Raw genomic sequence first — 16869 nt, 5'->3', positions numbered from 1 at the left:
ACTGTCTGGCTGAACATTACTCTGCAGATTGTATGTGAAGCTGCATTATCCTCAATGAAAAATATTAACTAAAAACAATGGTGTAAGCCTAAAATTAAATACTTGGGGAAGGGAGGGTTGTTCCCCAGGACCAACATGGGGAGGGGAACCTTTGTAAGCCGATCTCTAACATGGAAGGGGCGGCATGTCTCCAGCCTGGACCCCACATAGTGGAGAGTGGATGGGCTGTGAGGCAAGAATGGGAAGGCCAAGTGGGCGAACTGAAAGGGATAAGCATCATTCCCTCCTCCCATACTGGGAATTCTATTTTCCGATGGAGCCCTACTCCTTTAAAAGTGGAATTCAGAGACAGCTGTTGCGAAGGACAGAACTAAGGAGAGCAGCAGCAGGATGTGGAGTCACAGAGGCTCAACACAAACAGCCCTCCACCTCTGGATCTCAGGGCTATGGAGTTTTGGGGGCAGACCCCTGTGTCTTCTGTGGGTAGGCAGAGCCCATTCTCCAAGTGCCAAAGGGAAATGTAAGCATGTTCACAGAGCTTTCCTTTCTCTAGGGTCCCCTTGTGTGAGCTGTCCTATAAGGTGCGGTGATCTGGCTCTAGGAACATAGTTAAGACTGCAAAATGTATGACTGGGCTCTTTAAATATTGCATTTTAAGTGTTCCAAGCACAAAAATAATCCTGCTCTTTTGCATACAGCTGGGACATTTGGCACCTCCTGGGAAGGCCTCCAGAAGGACTCTGTATTTAATTTTAGGCTTACACCATTGTTTTTAGTTAATATTTTTCATTGAGGATAATGCACTTTGTTTAGATAAACATTTTTAGTGCAGGAAATCTTATGAAACATTTTGTTCCCAACCTCTGAAAGAATAGTGTTGATTCCACAATGTACAAAAAGCCAATGGAGGACATAAAACCCTCCATCCACATTTAAGCAACGAGGTGAATATGAGAAACCTTTAAAAGGTTGCTTGTGTGGCGCTTTCTACCATTTGTTTTAATCCTTTTATTAGAACCATGAGATTTACACGGATCACATGGGTTGTTTGTTTATTTGAGTAAGCCGCTTTATTGCTACAGAAACAACTCCTGGTTCACTTATTCAGAGGCTGGAATTAATGGACCAGATCCTCAGCAGGTGTAAATTGGCCAAAGACAACTGAGCTATGCTGAGTTACACCAGCTAAGTATCTGCCCCCTTGTTCTTATCTAGTATACTGATTTAGTAGAATACCATTCAGAATCTAAAGCTTGAACCCTTTATTTCTTTTAAAATCTGAGTTTGCAAAATCTGCCCCTGCTAAGGTTGGATATTAACTAAAATAAGGCTCAATATTACAAGGTGCTGAATGCTTTCACCGAGGTGCTGAGCACCCTCAACTCCCACTGAAGCCTGTGTAACCTGAGTATACTAGGCAATCCTCAGGAAGCACTCAGAATCTTGCAGGATCAGGCCCTAAATGATAAAGCCTGTGCTGTAACTGGATACATTAATTCTGCACCATCCTTGAAAATCTGCAATGTCTTTTCTTGGCAAAAACAAGTGGATCTCTCAGTAAAGCCAAGCAAATCCCTGCAGCAAGCAGGGAGCACTCCGAGCAGCGCTAAAGTCTCACTTGTGGGGTAAGGCGAATGTTGTCATCTCGTACGAATCCAGAGTTTGAGTTGTATTTGATGTATTTGCCCTCTATGTAATGTTCCAAATGAAAGAGGGGCTTTCCAGGTCTGTTTTTCATTTCAATAATGCTGGTCTGCACTATGTCAACCTGGGAAAGGAAGCAAGAAACTTTCACAAAGGAGCACTCCGTTCAAATCAAGAAGAAAGCATGTGAATTGTGCAGCTAAGCAAACTTTGGCAATGAACAGTTGCAAAGACTTGTTTATTTAACAATGAGAGTGAAGAGTCATGTGCTTTTGGGGTTGCTGGCAGAATTACATAAAGCAGCAGCAGTCCCTGAAAACCAACTCACTTCTACTTTTTGCTTGAAAGAACAAAAGACAAATCCTTCAGAAAAGCTTTTAGCAGACATTGATTTTTGATTTTTACTGGGGACTTCTGAAGTGTCTTATGAACAATCTGTATACCCACACTCACACATAGATGGACGTGTCATACAATTTGCAGTAACTAGCGCATGCACTACAGCAATGGAGTGAAGACCTGCCCTTTGTCTTTTACCATTCACAAATTTAGGGTGATTTTAGAAACCCCTACCCTCCAAAGGAGAAACCATTACTGGTCTTTTTAAGTGATTGGATCTAGCTGATTAATTTGCAGAAGAACCTCCTGATGGCCAGTACATTTGCCGCTCAAAATGAAGATCACTTGGAAGTATGGGCGAAAGATCTCTTTAGCAATAAAGGGCTATTGCACCCTCAGATATGCATGGTCTGCTCCTCAAAAAGTAAATTCAGAGCCATACATGTGATTCCAAAGCCAGAATATGGCTCTTAATTTTCATTGCTGGTAGATCCTTTTTCCATTCCTCAGACATCTATGTTTGGGAAGTTCTTGCCTCCTCTGAAATACCATCTATTAAGTATTTGCTAGGCAAACACAAATGTATTGCAGCTGGAAGTACATTTTGTAGCATTCCTGGTTCTCGCTACAGTGGGGATATCCCTGGAGCAGGTGTCTAGAAATCTTGACTAAAATGCCTTAACTTTGCTTTTGGCTGTTCTCTGTTGGTAGGTTAAGTATTTGCATACAATGCCCTTAGAAAGCATGAACGCTTTCTGCACTTTTTCTTTGTTAAAATTCAACTACCATAAAAACAATTAATGAAAAATGTTCAGCGTGGGCCATACGGCTTTATCTGAGCAATTAATTGGCATTAACCTTAATGGGATTTGCACAGATAAATCCCTGGGAACTGGTTTGAAAACTCACTCCTTAAAACAGAAAAACAATTTCTTGCTCATTGGTTCGCTTGGTGCTTTGTGGTACCTGTTTTGGTGGCTTGTGCCGGTTATACTCCTCTCCCCAAAGTTTTGCTTCCATTTGAAGTCGGACATCCTCAAAGTATACATCCCTGTCTACAGTCTCGATGTATCGCTTGGCAACATAGTTAAATGCACCTTTCCAGTTCTGAGTGTGTAAAAAATTGGACAACTTTTTCCTGCAAGGCAAACCAATTGCAGATAAAAGGGAAACTGAGAACTTTGATTCAATATTTCCCATTCCCTCGCCTCCCAAAACACCAAAATTCAATGTGCCAAATTCTTCCCTCAACAGCAACCTACATCTGGATCTGACTGATGAGTTTGAACAGATATTCGAGCTGAAAAAGACGTTTGAGCACATATCAAGGAGGAGGGAGAAAGCAGCATCTTGCATGAATGCTTTGCAACATGCTAAAAGACAGCCTGCACACAGCAGAACAAACACATGGCTCGGCTGCTGTTATGTAGTACTGCTCCCTACCCTCTCACTTCCCTTCTGATCTCAAACCAATGCATGAGTCAATGGTGTTTGTCTCAAGCACTTGTTCTAAGCCAATCACTTTGTCTTGCAGAAAATTAAAGGTGATTTTAAAACTTTAACAGAGAGGAAACAGCCCTTTTCTCCTCTGATAAGGGCAGACTTCTGCTTATATAACACAAGAATAGATACTCAGTCACCTTATGGTGAGGAACAGGTGTTGCAGATTGGAATCCTTTTGCTGCACCTCTAAAGCTCTGTCAACATATAAGTCCTTAAGATGTAAACAATGAAGAGTGAAGAAAGAAAGACTGACGGCAGAGGGACTGCTGGATGCCAACTAATGCAAGTGCATGGGAGGCTGCAGGGGATGCCAAAATACAGGTCAACTAGAAAACAATAGGTTTCTAGGCCTCACAGGCAATACTTTTGAGTTTGGGGACCTCTATGCCACTCGCTCGCTCTTTTCACCTTTCCCCAGCAGGCCAATAGTAGGGTGTGTTATGCCTATTCATATGGGGCTTAGGGAGAAAGAAAGAAGGTGCACATGGTCTTTCTGCTGGGTGATTTAATTTAACAGAGGTGATGACAAAAGATCTGAAGACAGACCAGAAGCAGAAGCTTCTGGCAAAATTGGGGGTGAGCAGCAGCAGTCTGGAGGATGAGGTCGGGAAGGTAAAGTAGTGTCTGAAGTCATGTCCAGCTACCTCCTGGTGGTTCTCAAACTATGACCAGTGGTCAGCGATGGTACACAGAACCTTTTTGGTGATCTGCAGAATGACACTTTTGAGAGCCAAGCAGTGCCAGCTAAACTCCTCTCCTTCCCAACACGTTGGGAGTGGAGGGGAGCCCATGAGAAAATTGCACTACTTGGCAAGTAGTGCAGAGCGAAAATATTGGAGAGCTACTGCTGCCCAGGAAGGGAGCCCACCACACTCCTGCTGGGGCAGACAGACAGACAGTGGCTGTGACACAGGCCCTCAAAGGAAGGGGTAAACAGGCAAAAATGAAAGATTCTAAGAGTTCGAACAAGGATTTCAGAGCAGCGTGGCTCTCCAGGGAATCAATCTCTTCCTCCAAAGACAAGCCAGCTCTCATGCTCTCCTGCAGCCAGCATTCTCCACTGTTTGCTAAGCACCTTGCTGCCATTCGGCTGAGTGAAAATTTGTGGGGGAAAGATCTCCATGCAAGTGCACAGCAATCAGAATAGAGCCCCCTGAGTCATAAGGACATAAAAGAAGAGGCTCATGGATGAGAAATATCAACGAACCACTGTAAATGAACTCTCTAAAATCCAGGAGAAAGGAAGCTAAAGAAACACACATGTGAAACTTGTTTAAGAACAAAAGTTTGAGGTAGTGACATAATAGTGAGATGCAATTTACATTTACAGTATCTTAGGCCAGGGACACAAAGAGGAATTTGGTCATTTACAAACAAGAGCTGAAAGCAAACAGGACAAACTAAGACTTGTTGCTTCCAAAGCTTCCACTGCATCTGGTTTTGCATGAACAGAAACTGTTTGCACTGCTTCTAAATCCACTCAGGCCCAAGTAGTGGGTTTAACAGTTACTTTGTCCTGTTTACCTGGATATTCAGTACATTGAGCTGCTACCATTTGGAAGCTTCTCTCTCTCTCTCTCCCCGTAAATGAAACCAGATGTTAAATCCCAATCATCTGGATCCAGCAGTCAGAGAGAAGGGGGAGCTGCTTGAAGCATCAACATGTGTACTTTCTAGGAGACATTAGCATCCGGAGACTGGAAAGGGAGGGGATTCTTTTCTAGTGCAAACTAATCTACTGCAAGGTGCTGGTACATATAGCTGTATCCTCAAACATTCGCTGACCAAAGAGAAACCCTCCCCATCCAGCAATTTCACTTACTGGGAAGAATGATTCTTCTTCTTCTTCCAGTTCCACCTTGCTTAGAACACAGTCATGGTGATTATTCTATAGCAGTGGTTCCCAAACTTTAACAACCTGTCAACCCCTTTCACTAAAATGTCAAGTCTCGCGAACCCCCTCCTAAAAATGAATATTTCCAGGGATTTTCTCCTTCACCAGAGTATAAATAATAAAAGTAGTGATCTTGGAAATATAAAATTTGTTTTTATGTCATGCTTATTACACACTATGTATTATTATTTATCATTACTGTATTTGTAATACATTATGAAAATGGCAACTCTCTTCCAAGATCTCACTTTTGTAGCTTGTATCACTTTGAATAAGCCTGTTATAAGACAAAGCTCCTATGTTTCATCAAGAAGTATCAGATGTGAAACAGCATGAAGGTATTTAAGAAGCCAACTCAGAGTTCCTCCTACACAAGCATTCAGGTCTTGAGCAGTCCATGCAAAAACCCACGTTACAACAAAGCTTAAATTTGTTCTTGATAATAATTTTAAAAACAATACTAGCTGCCTATTTAATTTTAAAAACAGCAAAAAATATCCACCTCCCTTTCCATTTCTTATAAGGAGTCTTGAAGTTTAAATCTCCTCAGTGTGATAGATATGCTTGCTTTGATCTGGTTAGCTCTTGGAAGTCCAGGGGCTCCGGGCTGCTGGCAAAGTGCTGCTTGGGGTCCCTAGGGACAGCTCTGTCTGCCATTAGGGAATTTTTTCCTGAGAACCCCCTGTAACATTTCGCGAACCCCAGTTTGGGAACCACTGTTCTATAGCATCTGATTCACGTTTAACTCTCAGCACGATAGGCTTCTGGTGAGAACTGGGCATCTCTTTCCCCTGATTCCAGCTATTCCTCCCCCTTATATCTGCATAACCATGGGCCTGCATTTGCCCTCCAAGAGTTGCAGACCCCCTGCAGTCCCATCCCATTCAGGACCGTTCCAGCAAACTGGTAACCCACTGTTCTAGGAACATCTGTGTGAGCGGCTAAGCTACAGCAGATGGTGGAAGAGGCAAGTTCCAGCCCTAACTTTTATGGATCTAAGTATTAAGCAACTGATTATGTCTGTTTGGGACTATTCAAAGCTACTGTTCCAAGAGTGCTCCAGGAGAGATCATGCCTCAAATCTCAGCATTCCCCAAGCATGCTCACTGCATTCCCCGAGCACACTCACTCTACTATCCCTTAGGAGAAGGCAGCACGCTGTCCCTTCTGTGGTGTTCCCTATGCTGTGGCTAGTACCCCGGCAAGATACAGGGAGAAGGAGACAACTGCAATTGTGCCTGGCCTCTGTCAGAGAGCATAGCTAGGAGGCTCCTTGTCCTCCTTTCCTTGCAAACCCATGCAAAGGCCAGGCACAATTTGGCCAACCCACTGGGACTGTAGCCTGGTTCTCCACCCTGCCATGCTCTCACCCAGCAGGGAATTTTACTTTTTCCCTGCGTTCCCTTCCCCCATGTCAGAGAGAACAATTACATTAAAACTGCTGCACTCACAACTACATGAAATGCTACAAGAAGGCCAAAAAGAAAAAGCCAGTGGACGCTTACGTTCTGAAGCACTCCCGCATTGCTCCACGGCCAAAGGGCTGAAAAAAATCCAAAGACAGTCATTGCCATAAAGTTAATCTTTAACAGTATTTGACATTTCCACAGCCCCTTTCCTCCTGCAAGATACCCAAGCACCTCACAAATTACCCACATACAACACAGCTTGAAATGCATCCTTCTCTGAAATGGAAGGTGGTAACCAATTGGCCCAAAGTAGAGGGGAAGGGGAATTTGGGGAAAGGCGCCTGGAGAAAATCTCCCTCTTCTAAGGAAAAGTGGCATGGATCTTTAATATCTCTGCAGGACAGAGAGGTTTTTGCTCAAGGTCTGATTCAAAATATCCGTCCAGGCTTGAGTTAGCTTTTTTGTGACTGCCCAAAACAGCTGACTTCAAAATTCCCAAATTTAGCCCTGGGTGTCCAATGTGACCTGCAGACTGACACCACTCTAAATACATGCACTTCTGCAGTAACATGGACCAAGCAGCTCCCAAAACTTCTCAAGTGACTCCTTGTTTTAAGCAGTAGGTGATGGTGGTCCTACCCTCATCAGCAGAAAACCCAGGCAGTTTTTTCCTTAAGAGCAGAAATTATTTGGAAGCCTCAAAAAGACAAAGCTGGCCAGACTGCCAGGCAGTGGGCTATGGGTTAGAGTCCTGGGCTCTGCCCAAAACACCCATGCCAGCAGGAGTGGGGAGTGCTGAGGAGGCAGCATGCTGAACTCCTGGATGGGAGTGTCTGCCTCACGTCACTTGTCTTTGGTTGGCAATTGCATGGCTGCTGCTGGGCTGGGGAAGAGCTGCCCCTACATGCTGCTCTATTCCAGTGAAGGGAAGAGTATTGTGCACAGACCCTTAAAGGAAAAGCAGAGGAATAAAATGAAGAGAATGATCCTGAGGCTTGGAAACCCCTGTTAAAAAACCTCTGTTAGGCACCTTCCCCTAGCTTAGTCTATATTAAGAAGGAACTAATAAATACCCCCCACTACTACTACTATTAATAGAAAAGACAGAGACAAATGTGCTCTTACTTGTGAAGCCATTTTGATGAGAACTTCATCTTCGACCCACTCTCCAGTAACTGCGTTGTACCTGCACAATTAGAATTCACACCTCTTAGTAAAATGCACAAGGAACCAAAGACTTTCCCCTGTGTCACAGCTGATCCTAGCTGACTGGGGAGTTGATGTAAAGTTCTTCTCTCTGCTCTATCTTACAGAACTCTGAGCCTCTCCACTCCCCAAATCTACGTGGCTGCCAATATACGACTTAGGAAAGAAAACTAGCAAATGGCCTCCTCAGAGGGCCACACTGAGGCCACCCTGTGGCTCGGCCAACAAAAAGCCCTCTACTCCAGAGCCCATGTAAACTCTGCAGCCGAAACTAAGACCCTGTCCACACTACAAAATGGGCCTGATCTGCTGTTATGTTAAAGCTCCTCCAGGCTGCTCTTGCCAGGTACAGAGGGTGGAAATGGTCCTCCGAGAATATCTGCTTCACAGGGGGCCTCCCCTGGCTGGGGCAGAGCTGGCCTAAGATCTCTACACCAGCCCTGCTCTCAGGCCTTGGCATAGGGGTGGATTGGTGGCACAACAGGGGTATGACCTGAGTGCACTGGATTATGGCTATTCTCTGCCTCCCAAGGTCCACAGGGGACCTTGAGAAGCAAAGCATAAATTAGAGTAGCCCTGAGGCTACTAAATCTTACACCAGGAGCTGGACATGCCTCTGCACAACCCTAAAATATAGGGAGCACAAACGTGGCTTTGCCCCTCCTGTCCCAAGCACAGGAATGGACTAACTAAGAATCAAGACCGTTGTATCTGCAACACATGATTGTTTCTAGCTTGCCTTTCCTGACCAGCCTGGATAGATTCCCTCCTCCACCCTCAAAAATCATGCCAGCCCAGCCATTCTATCTACAAGTTACTTCCCTTGATAGCCTGTACAGCACAGCTTTCAGGGGAAGCAAAACCAGACCCTGCTCTTTTTATTGGGCTATTTCAGCACTTTCATTATTAAAAATGCACAATAAATAAATAAATGTCAGTGCCTCAAATTTCAAAACATACAAAACGCTTCATGGCTGTGCAGTGTAAATGCTTTGGCAAAGCATGTGCCCAAAGTACCATATGCAGGTCAGGGACCAGGACTGGTTTCAACACATACATTACGCTGTGCTATTCTGTTCCTTTTATGTTCCAGCCTCATGGAGCACTGCTGCACGTCCACATAAAGAAACTGCTATTTCAGGAAAGGCACAAAGTGTTACAAACAGGCAGAGCTGTTTATAGCTTCAAATACCATAATGATTTTGTTTCTTTCCTTATTGGATTAATTCTAAGGAATATTTATAAATCAATCAGCAACACCCTTCTCATTTACTTCCAGTCTGCTTCTTGCAATGCTGGGACTTTTAGACATGGCTAAAGTGGGAGAGATTCTAAAACGTTTCACTATTTTTTGATCGAGTACAGTCTTTATAAATGCTAGTTTCATTTTAGATACATTCTTGCCATGGACTTATTTACCTAGATAATTACGCAGACTGTATAAAAAAAATGAACATAATCCTTTGAAATATACACATGTAACCCAAGGGAATCTGCTTAACATCACTATTAGAAGTAGAAACATCTACAGACCTATAACGTGTGGCATATTCTGTTTCAATGTCCTCAAGATGAAATTCTGCCCAGGGATCAGGCATGTGTTTAGCTTTCTGAATGGCATGTTTCCAGGCTTCCTACAGAAGTTAAAAACTAGCAGGTTATTTATATCGAACAACCACCCAATGATTACAAGCTTTATAATCACATTATCTACTGTACCTTTGGACCTCAGTGTTGTAAAGAAAAATACGCAGGCACACTCCTGTGCTCATGTAGAGTCAATGAGCTGGGGGAGTGCACGGACCAGCTTGCATATATCGCTTTAAAGGATGAGAGCCATATTTTCTAATTTAATTCCCCTCCCCCTTCTCTAATTCAGTGGTCCCCAAACTTTTTCTGCCATGCTCCCCCTTACCCATAATGGACCCTGTCCGTGCCCTCTCCCCGGGAACTGCAGCCGTGGCTGGGAGTGGGGCCATAGTAGGGGCCCAAGCTGCGGCTGGGCCAGAGTGGAGCTGGGGGAAGAGTGGGGCTGAGTGATGCTTCCTCCCCACCCGCCATGGGGGCTGGCCGTGGCCTCGCCACGCCTCCCAAATGTTCCTCTAGGAGGGCACACCCCACTGCTTGGAGACCACTGCTCAAATTGATATTGGTTGGGTGCAAAACACCATTCAACATTTTACAGTTTCAAGTGCAATGATAAAAAGCACAGAAATGTAAAGCACCAGATTCTGATTTGATTTATACCACAGTAAATCCAAGTGAGAATTTGGTCTAATACACACAGGTATGAACTGAGCATAACTTGCATAAATTGCAGTAATTTTATAATCTTCAGTGTTTAGAACAGCTATCTACAATCACATTTAGTAGCCAATGTTAATGTTCGAGAAATTTACTTGAAGAGAATTACATTTTAATTGGAAGTAACATGTCCTATCAGTGCAAGTAAAGAACAAGCCTGCTTTGCACAATAATATCAAGGTAAAAAAAAGCTTTGCAAAAACCAAGGCCTCAAAACTGAGCTCACCACAAGATGCAAAAGCAGAAGAAAGTAGTTATGTAAGGAAAATGGATGATTATTATAGTTCCAGACAAGTAGCTATTTCAGTCTTCATCAAGTCACAGTAACTCTGAAAATGCATATGTTGAAAATTCAATAGTTGTTTCCACAAGCCACTCTAAATGCTTTTCTCTTAACACTTATCCTGTCCCCCTATTTTCACATTACACTATGCCCAGAGCCCCGGAGGTCCAATCCTCCACGGTGTTAAATGCATTCTGCAAGACGCCAAGTACCTTCAATCACTACTCATGTGAATGAGTAGAGTGCTCAGCACCTTGTCAGAGTCACTCAGCACCCTTGACAGCCTGGGTACTTTGTGCCAGCTCCTATCTGAATCTGTGGCAGAAAATACTGATTTCTGGAGCACTGTTTATCACTTCTGTGACTGAATTTGCAATATTTAAAAATAGTTTTATTTTTTTTTTAGAAATTAAATATCATCAAAAGCTAAACAATTACAATACAAATATCTATCAGCACTGAAATTACTTTGCAAACCTTTATATTGTATAATAGTAGGGACCTTTATAAAATAATTTACATTTTCAACAAGTAGGTCCATTCTATTCCATTGGCAAAGCAGCATATTCTAAAAGCAAATCAAAAGACCCACCTTCTCCACTCATAAAACCCAGCCATACATAAAACACATTAAATGAAATCAGTTAGAAAATAGTCCCTGTTTGTCACATGACAATATGGGCTGCTTGATGTCACATGATCTGATGAGCTACATGGGAGGCTCCATTTGTAAGCTATGTATAGGAACAGGTTGAATAAAAACAGGGACACGCCCTTATGCTCCACTGAAATATACTGGATAATTTCCAAGGAATCATGTGGTCATGGGGTGTCTGAAGGAAACTGGCCTTTTTGTGGTGTTTGGAGAGTGGCTTTATATCCCTGTCTATGGATTTCACTCTGGAAGGTGCTAAGAGCCCCTGAAAGATACTGAATGAAATTAATGGGCGTTGAAGATGCTCAGCACCTCATAGGTTTGAGCCCTACACTTGTCTTCTGGTTTTCAAAACAGAGAATCAGCATTAAGAACACCAATTATGCAAGCATCACATTTCTTCTGTTTTAGATTACACAAGGGTGACAAGTTAGAAAATATAAATGAAATAAAAATACTCTAACATCCCCTTTGTTCTTGTTAACAACAGGAAATAATGTGAAAAAAAACAACTATGTACACATTTTTAAAAGTAAATGCCTATTTATGATGGTGAACAAAAAGATAAATTACAAATAACAAAAAATTCTTCAAGGTGATGTTCTGCTTCAGTGATTTCTATGGTTGGAGCTGCATCAGTTCTTCTAAAGAATAAAATAATGAATCAAAATACCATTTTTTAAAAAAAGTCTTAAAGCATTCACTATGAAAGGTTCCATTTTAACCTACTCTACTATGGTCATCCACAGAGCCATGCTTAGATTGTTGCTGTGTGTCATTCTAAAGAATACACGAGAACCATTAAAATAGGAAAATGTACATAAGACAAATGATCAGTTAAGTGCTTCCTTTTTTGCTAAATGAAAAATGTCCCTTTCCCACTTAGGATAGATCTACGCTGCAATTAGACACCCACAGCTGGCTTGTGCCAGCTGAGGCAGGGCTCAGGCTAATGGGCTGTTTAATTGTGATGTAAACATTCTGGCTCAGGCTGGAGCCCATCTCTGTGACCCTCCCACCTTGCAGGGTCCTAGAGCCCAGGCTCTAGCCTGAGCTGAACCGTCTACACCACAATTAAACAGCTCCTTAGCCCAAACTCCAGAGTCCGAATCAGCTGGCATGAGCTAGTCACGGGTTTTCAACTGCAATGTAGACATACCCATAAGCTGTTTTTCAAAATGTGCATTTCAGAGTAAAATAAAACTTTAGAGTATCTGTGCACAAATCTGTTCAAGTCAATGGAACTGCATATGTAAGTACAGGTTAAAGCACTGGAGACATTATTTGGTAGAAAGATTGAGGGGTCTGATCCTGAGAAGAACTACATTAATTTGAAGTCAATGAGAATCTGCCACTGACTTTGGTGGAAACAGAATCAGGTCCAATGGGAGTTGATGTTGCTTTGCAGGACCAAACTCAAAATCATAACAGAATTTGGCTCGATATATTGTATATACATGCAGACAACAGCTGCATTAAAATTCCCTCACCCTCCTCAATCACTAAATGGCACATGATTCTATTGCCATTTTTGCAGTAACTGATATCTATCTAGAATTAAAATAGATAATAGCTTGAAAAAATTTCTACAGTATTAGAATGTCAAATACATTATAGTTAATCAACTGTGGTGGGAAAGTCAACATGTCTACCATGTTCAGAGGCATAGCATATTTGTACATACAGACCCTGTTAGCTAATTATTAGAGCTCTGCACAGATACAAAATTTGTATCTGGATCAGATCCACAAACATCGTCTGCAGATATTTGTCGATACCCAGAGATTTGCAGGGCTCTACTAGTTACACAAGGCCAGAGCATACTTTTTTTGTTCGTTGCTGACTGCAAATTTAAAAAGTCACAAAACAATGTCCATTGAAAAACAATTTGCACCAAGAATTCTACAATGCCTACTCAGTTTGACCTTCAATACTTGATCCATGCAGCCCACTAATATTGCTATTTTCTGTTACTAAACCAATTGTTTTATAGGCTAGATTTAAAGATTCAGAACCTGATCCTGGAAGATGGTAGGTAACTCTTGTGAGGTGCTAAGTGACCTCACCTTGTAAGAACTTCAATGGAGGCATTCAGCTCCTTGAAAGATTAAATCCTCAGAATGGAATTTTACATATAATCTTTTGCCTGAAACAACTCGCACTATTAGCAAAAGTTGAATCTGCTGGGATGTTGAATCTGCTAGTGGTTTCTGCTTATTCCTGGAGACAGATGATTTGTTAGCCCATGTAACTATACAGGATTTGGGAGTGGCTCGATTGAAAGAGCATGAGGGTGTACGGTGAGCAGTTTTGGGGTAGGAATCTAGGGGGAACCAAGCCCGGGGAGCTGAATTTGATATTATCATCATTATTGTTAATTACTTTGCTAATAAAGCTAAACACCCAGAAAGCGGGTCAGTTTTTGACTCCATACAGTGTGTGGAATTTGTTTTAGAGCAGGTTGGGAAGGACAACTCTGCATACCTAGCTAGCCTATCAACTAAATGTACGAAGCAGTTTTTTCCTTTCTTTGTACTAGCTAACCCATATATTTCACATTTTCATGCTCAGGATCACTTATAGTTTAGTAAATATCTATTTGACCACAAGTTTATTAAACTATCTTCAAATCCCAAGGATAATATTATTGCAAAATAAAATTTAAAAAAAAAAAACATGCTTTGTTGAACGGTCCTGTTTTCACCACCCAGTGATTTATCACATGTAAAAAATATATTAATGCAAAATTACAGCTAGCATTTTAAACGCATAAAAATCAGGAAGTTCAAAGTTATGGTTCCTATAGCAACTTCAGCTGACTTCCTTACCTGTAGAGAATATTTTGTATTACTGCATACGGTGTTTAATGCTTAATACATACAGTGAAGATGGGTAAAAGTAGAAACTCAAATTCAACCCCCTTCAATTTTTGGGGATCAGGGCATTCAATTTGAATCTGAACCTGTTCTTCTGGTTTTAGTTTCAGGTCAGATCCAGTTTCTTTTTCAGATGAGGCCAAACTCTTACAAGAATTGCCATTTCACAAGATTTCAGCCTCAGGGGGTGAGAAGCATAAAATAATAGCTGATCTGGCACGATTTCTGCCATTTTGGATTGAAACCTTTCATAAACAGACTGTGAGATTTCAGCACTGTCAAACCTAAAACCCAAGCCCTAATCCCATACAAATTTTACTCTGGATGTGGACCTGAACACTGATTCCTGAGCCCATCTGTAGTACAAGTAGAATCTTTTAAACTGGACACCAGCCTAATATCTGGATGAAGAGGCCATTAAAAATAGTGTGAAGAGACTTATAAAATGTGCTGAATAAAGTTTATACTCATTTCATTTCATCTTCACTTGGCAACTTCTTCATTGACAGATATGAACTAAAAGTCTCTCACCTATTAAATACCTGGTTAAACACCACTTAACCACTTGGCACTGAACAAATGGGTCCCTCACTACATGGATTTTATGCTAATTCTGTCTCATTGAAGCACTAGTCATTGCAATTTGCTACCACTGGGCTAAACTGAGTACCGAAGGCTTTTTCTAAACTACGATTTAAAGGTGTGTGGTTAGGATATGTTGGCGGACATGGGCTAACTAACAAGTGGAAGGGGGGAAGCAGTAGATGTGATCTATCTTGATTTTATTAAGGTGTTTGACAGTTACACGTGACATTTACATGAGAAAATGAGGGAAATGTGGTCTGGATTAAATTATTATAAAGTGAGCACACAAGTGGTTGAAAGACCATATTCAAAGAGCAGTTATCAATGGTTTGCTGTCAAACTGGAAGGGTATGTCTAATAAGGTCCTGAGTCAGGTGCTATTCAATATTTTCATTAATGATTTGAATAATGTAGAGGAGAGTATGCTTATAAAATTTCTGAATGACACTAAGCTGGGAGGGGTTGCAAGCACTTTGGAGGACAGAATCAGAATTCAAAATGATCTTGACAAATTGGAAAAATGAACTGAAAACAACAAGATAAGATGAAAATCATTAAAGGCAAGTACCACCCCCAGGAAAGAAAAATGAAATGCGCAATTACAAAATGGGGAATAACTGGCTAGGTGGTTGTACAGTCATGGTGGATCACAAATTTCAACAGGAAATTTGTAGTCCACGAAAGCTTATGCTCTAATAAATGTGTTAGTCTCTAAGGTGCCACAAGTACTCCTGTTCTTCTTTTTGCGGATACAGACTAACACGGCTGCTACTCTGAAACAGGAATTAATGTGATGCAGTTGCAAAAAAGGGCTAATAACATTCTGGGGTTTATTAACAGGAGTATTGTATGCAAGACATAGGAGGTGATTGTCCCTCTCTATTTGGTACTTGTGAGGCCTCAGCTGGAGTACTCTCTCCTATTCTAGGCACCACACTTTAGGAAAGTTGTCGATAAACTAGAGATAATCCAAAGGAGAGCAACAAAAATGATTCAATGTTTAGAAAACCTGAACTAGGAGGAAAGTTTAAAAAAAACTGGGCAAGTTCAGTCTTGAGAAAAGAAAACTGAGGGGGAGATCTGACAAATCTTTAACTATGTTAAGGGTTGTTATACAGAGGACAGTTCTCAATTGTTCTCCATGTCCACTGAAGGAAGGGAAAGAAGTAGTGGACTTAACCTGCAGCAAGGGAAATTTAGATTAGATATAGGAAAAACATTCTAACTATAAGTGTAATTAAGCTCTGGAATAGGCTTCCAAAGGAGGTTGTGGAATCCCCATCATTGGAGGTTTTTAAGAACAGGCCACCTGTCAGGGATGGTCTAGGTTTAGTTGGTCCTGTCTCAGCAAAGGGGGCTGGATGTAATGGACTCTTAAGGTCCCTTTCAGCCCTAGATTTCTATGACTGTATGTTCTAAAAATCTACCGTAGACAAGGCAGTGTTTAACCTCTGCTCGCTCCTAGGCTTCAACTCAACCAGTTTAACACACTTTAAATTCTAAGCTGCATTGTCCACACTAGACTTTTAGGTCTTGTCTTCACTAGAAAAAAAGTATATTTTTAACATTAACACATGTTAAAATACTAGTGTAGACAAGGCAGTTGTAGCTGGTTGAGGTTAACCGTGTTGGTGAGCTGAGCGATTATGTCAAATAGCTAACATGTTAAAAACATCTACACTAGGATTTTAACACGTTGTCATTGGGTGCCAGCCTCTCAAGCACCCTTTCATGGCCCAAGGTCAATCGGTAGGCACCTTGCTTCTGTTCCCCTTTCAAGGGGTTTCTCGAATAGACTCCACATCCAGGCTTTCTGTCCAGTACCGCCTCTCCCTTGGGGTCTGGTTTTATTGACAAAACAGTTCGAAATAAAAAGTCTCCTCAAGTCCATTTGTCTACCCTCTTATTGGTCACTCTCAGGCCTTTCCTGCCTGTAATCTCACTTGTCTGTAGTCTCATTCTCCAGTCCCAGGGTCCGCTCTTGTAGCATACTTGCTCCCAGTAGCCTCTGTATTCCAGTGTTGTCTCCCTGAACATTTTCCCCTCCTCCCAGCTTCCTGCTGCTCTTTATAGGGGAATCAGCTAATCCCAGCTCAGGTGTGCCTCCTTAGCAATTAGGGTAGACTGGCTCCAGGTCTCTACCACGTAGGGACAAACCACCCTGTTACTCA

The 16869-nt window shown here is 41.9% G+C and overlaps 1 protein-coding gene across 5 annotated transcripts in view; it reads right to left on the bottom strand.

Moving 5' to 3' along the window:
• EEF2K (eukaryotic elongation factor 2 kinase) overlaps positions 1-16869 on the bottom strand; it is a 58294-nt gene that overhangs the window by 17128 nt on the left and 24297 nt on the right. For all 5 annotated transcript variants that reach the window (XM_065559983.1, XM_008164636.4, XM_005304728.5 and 2 more), the window contains 5 exons: positions 9529-9629; positions 7915-7975; positions 6886-6923; positions 2950-3121; positions 1619-1768 (listed from right to left, as the gene is read on the bottom strand). In XM_065559983.1, the coding sequence (XP_065416055.1) occupies positions 1619-1768; positions 2950-3121; positions 6886-6923; positions 7915-7975; positions 9529-9629 (522 nt within the window). The remainder of the gene's footprint in view (positions 1-1618; positions 1769-2949; positions 3122-6885; positions 6924-7914; positions 7976-9528; positions 9630-16869) is intronic.

Source organism: Chrysemys picta, chromosome 10 (assembly GCF_011386835.1).
Source record: "Chrysemys picta bellii isolate R12L10 chromosome 10, ASM1138683v2, whole genome shotgun sequence".
In the NCBI taxonomy this organism is placed as follows: domain Eukaryota; kingdom Metazoa; phylum Chordata; order Testudines; family Emydidae; genus Chrysemys; species Chrysemys picta.
This window is presented reverse-complemented; position numbering and strand designations above follow the sequence as displayed.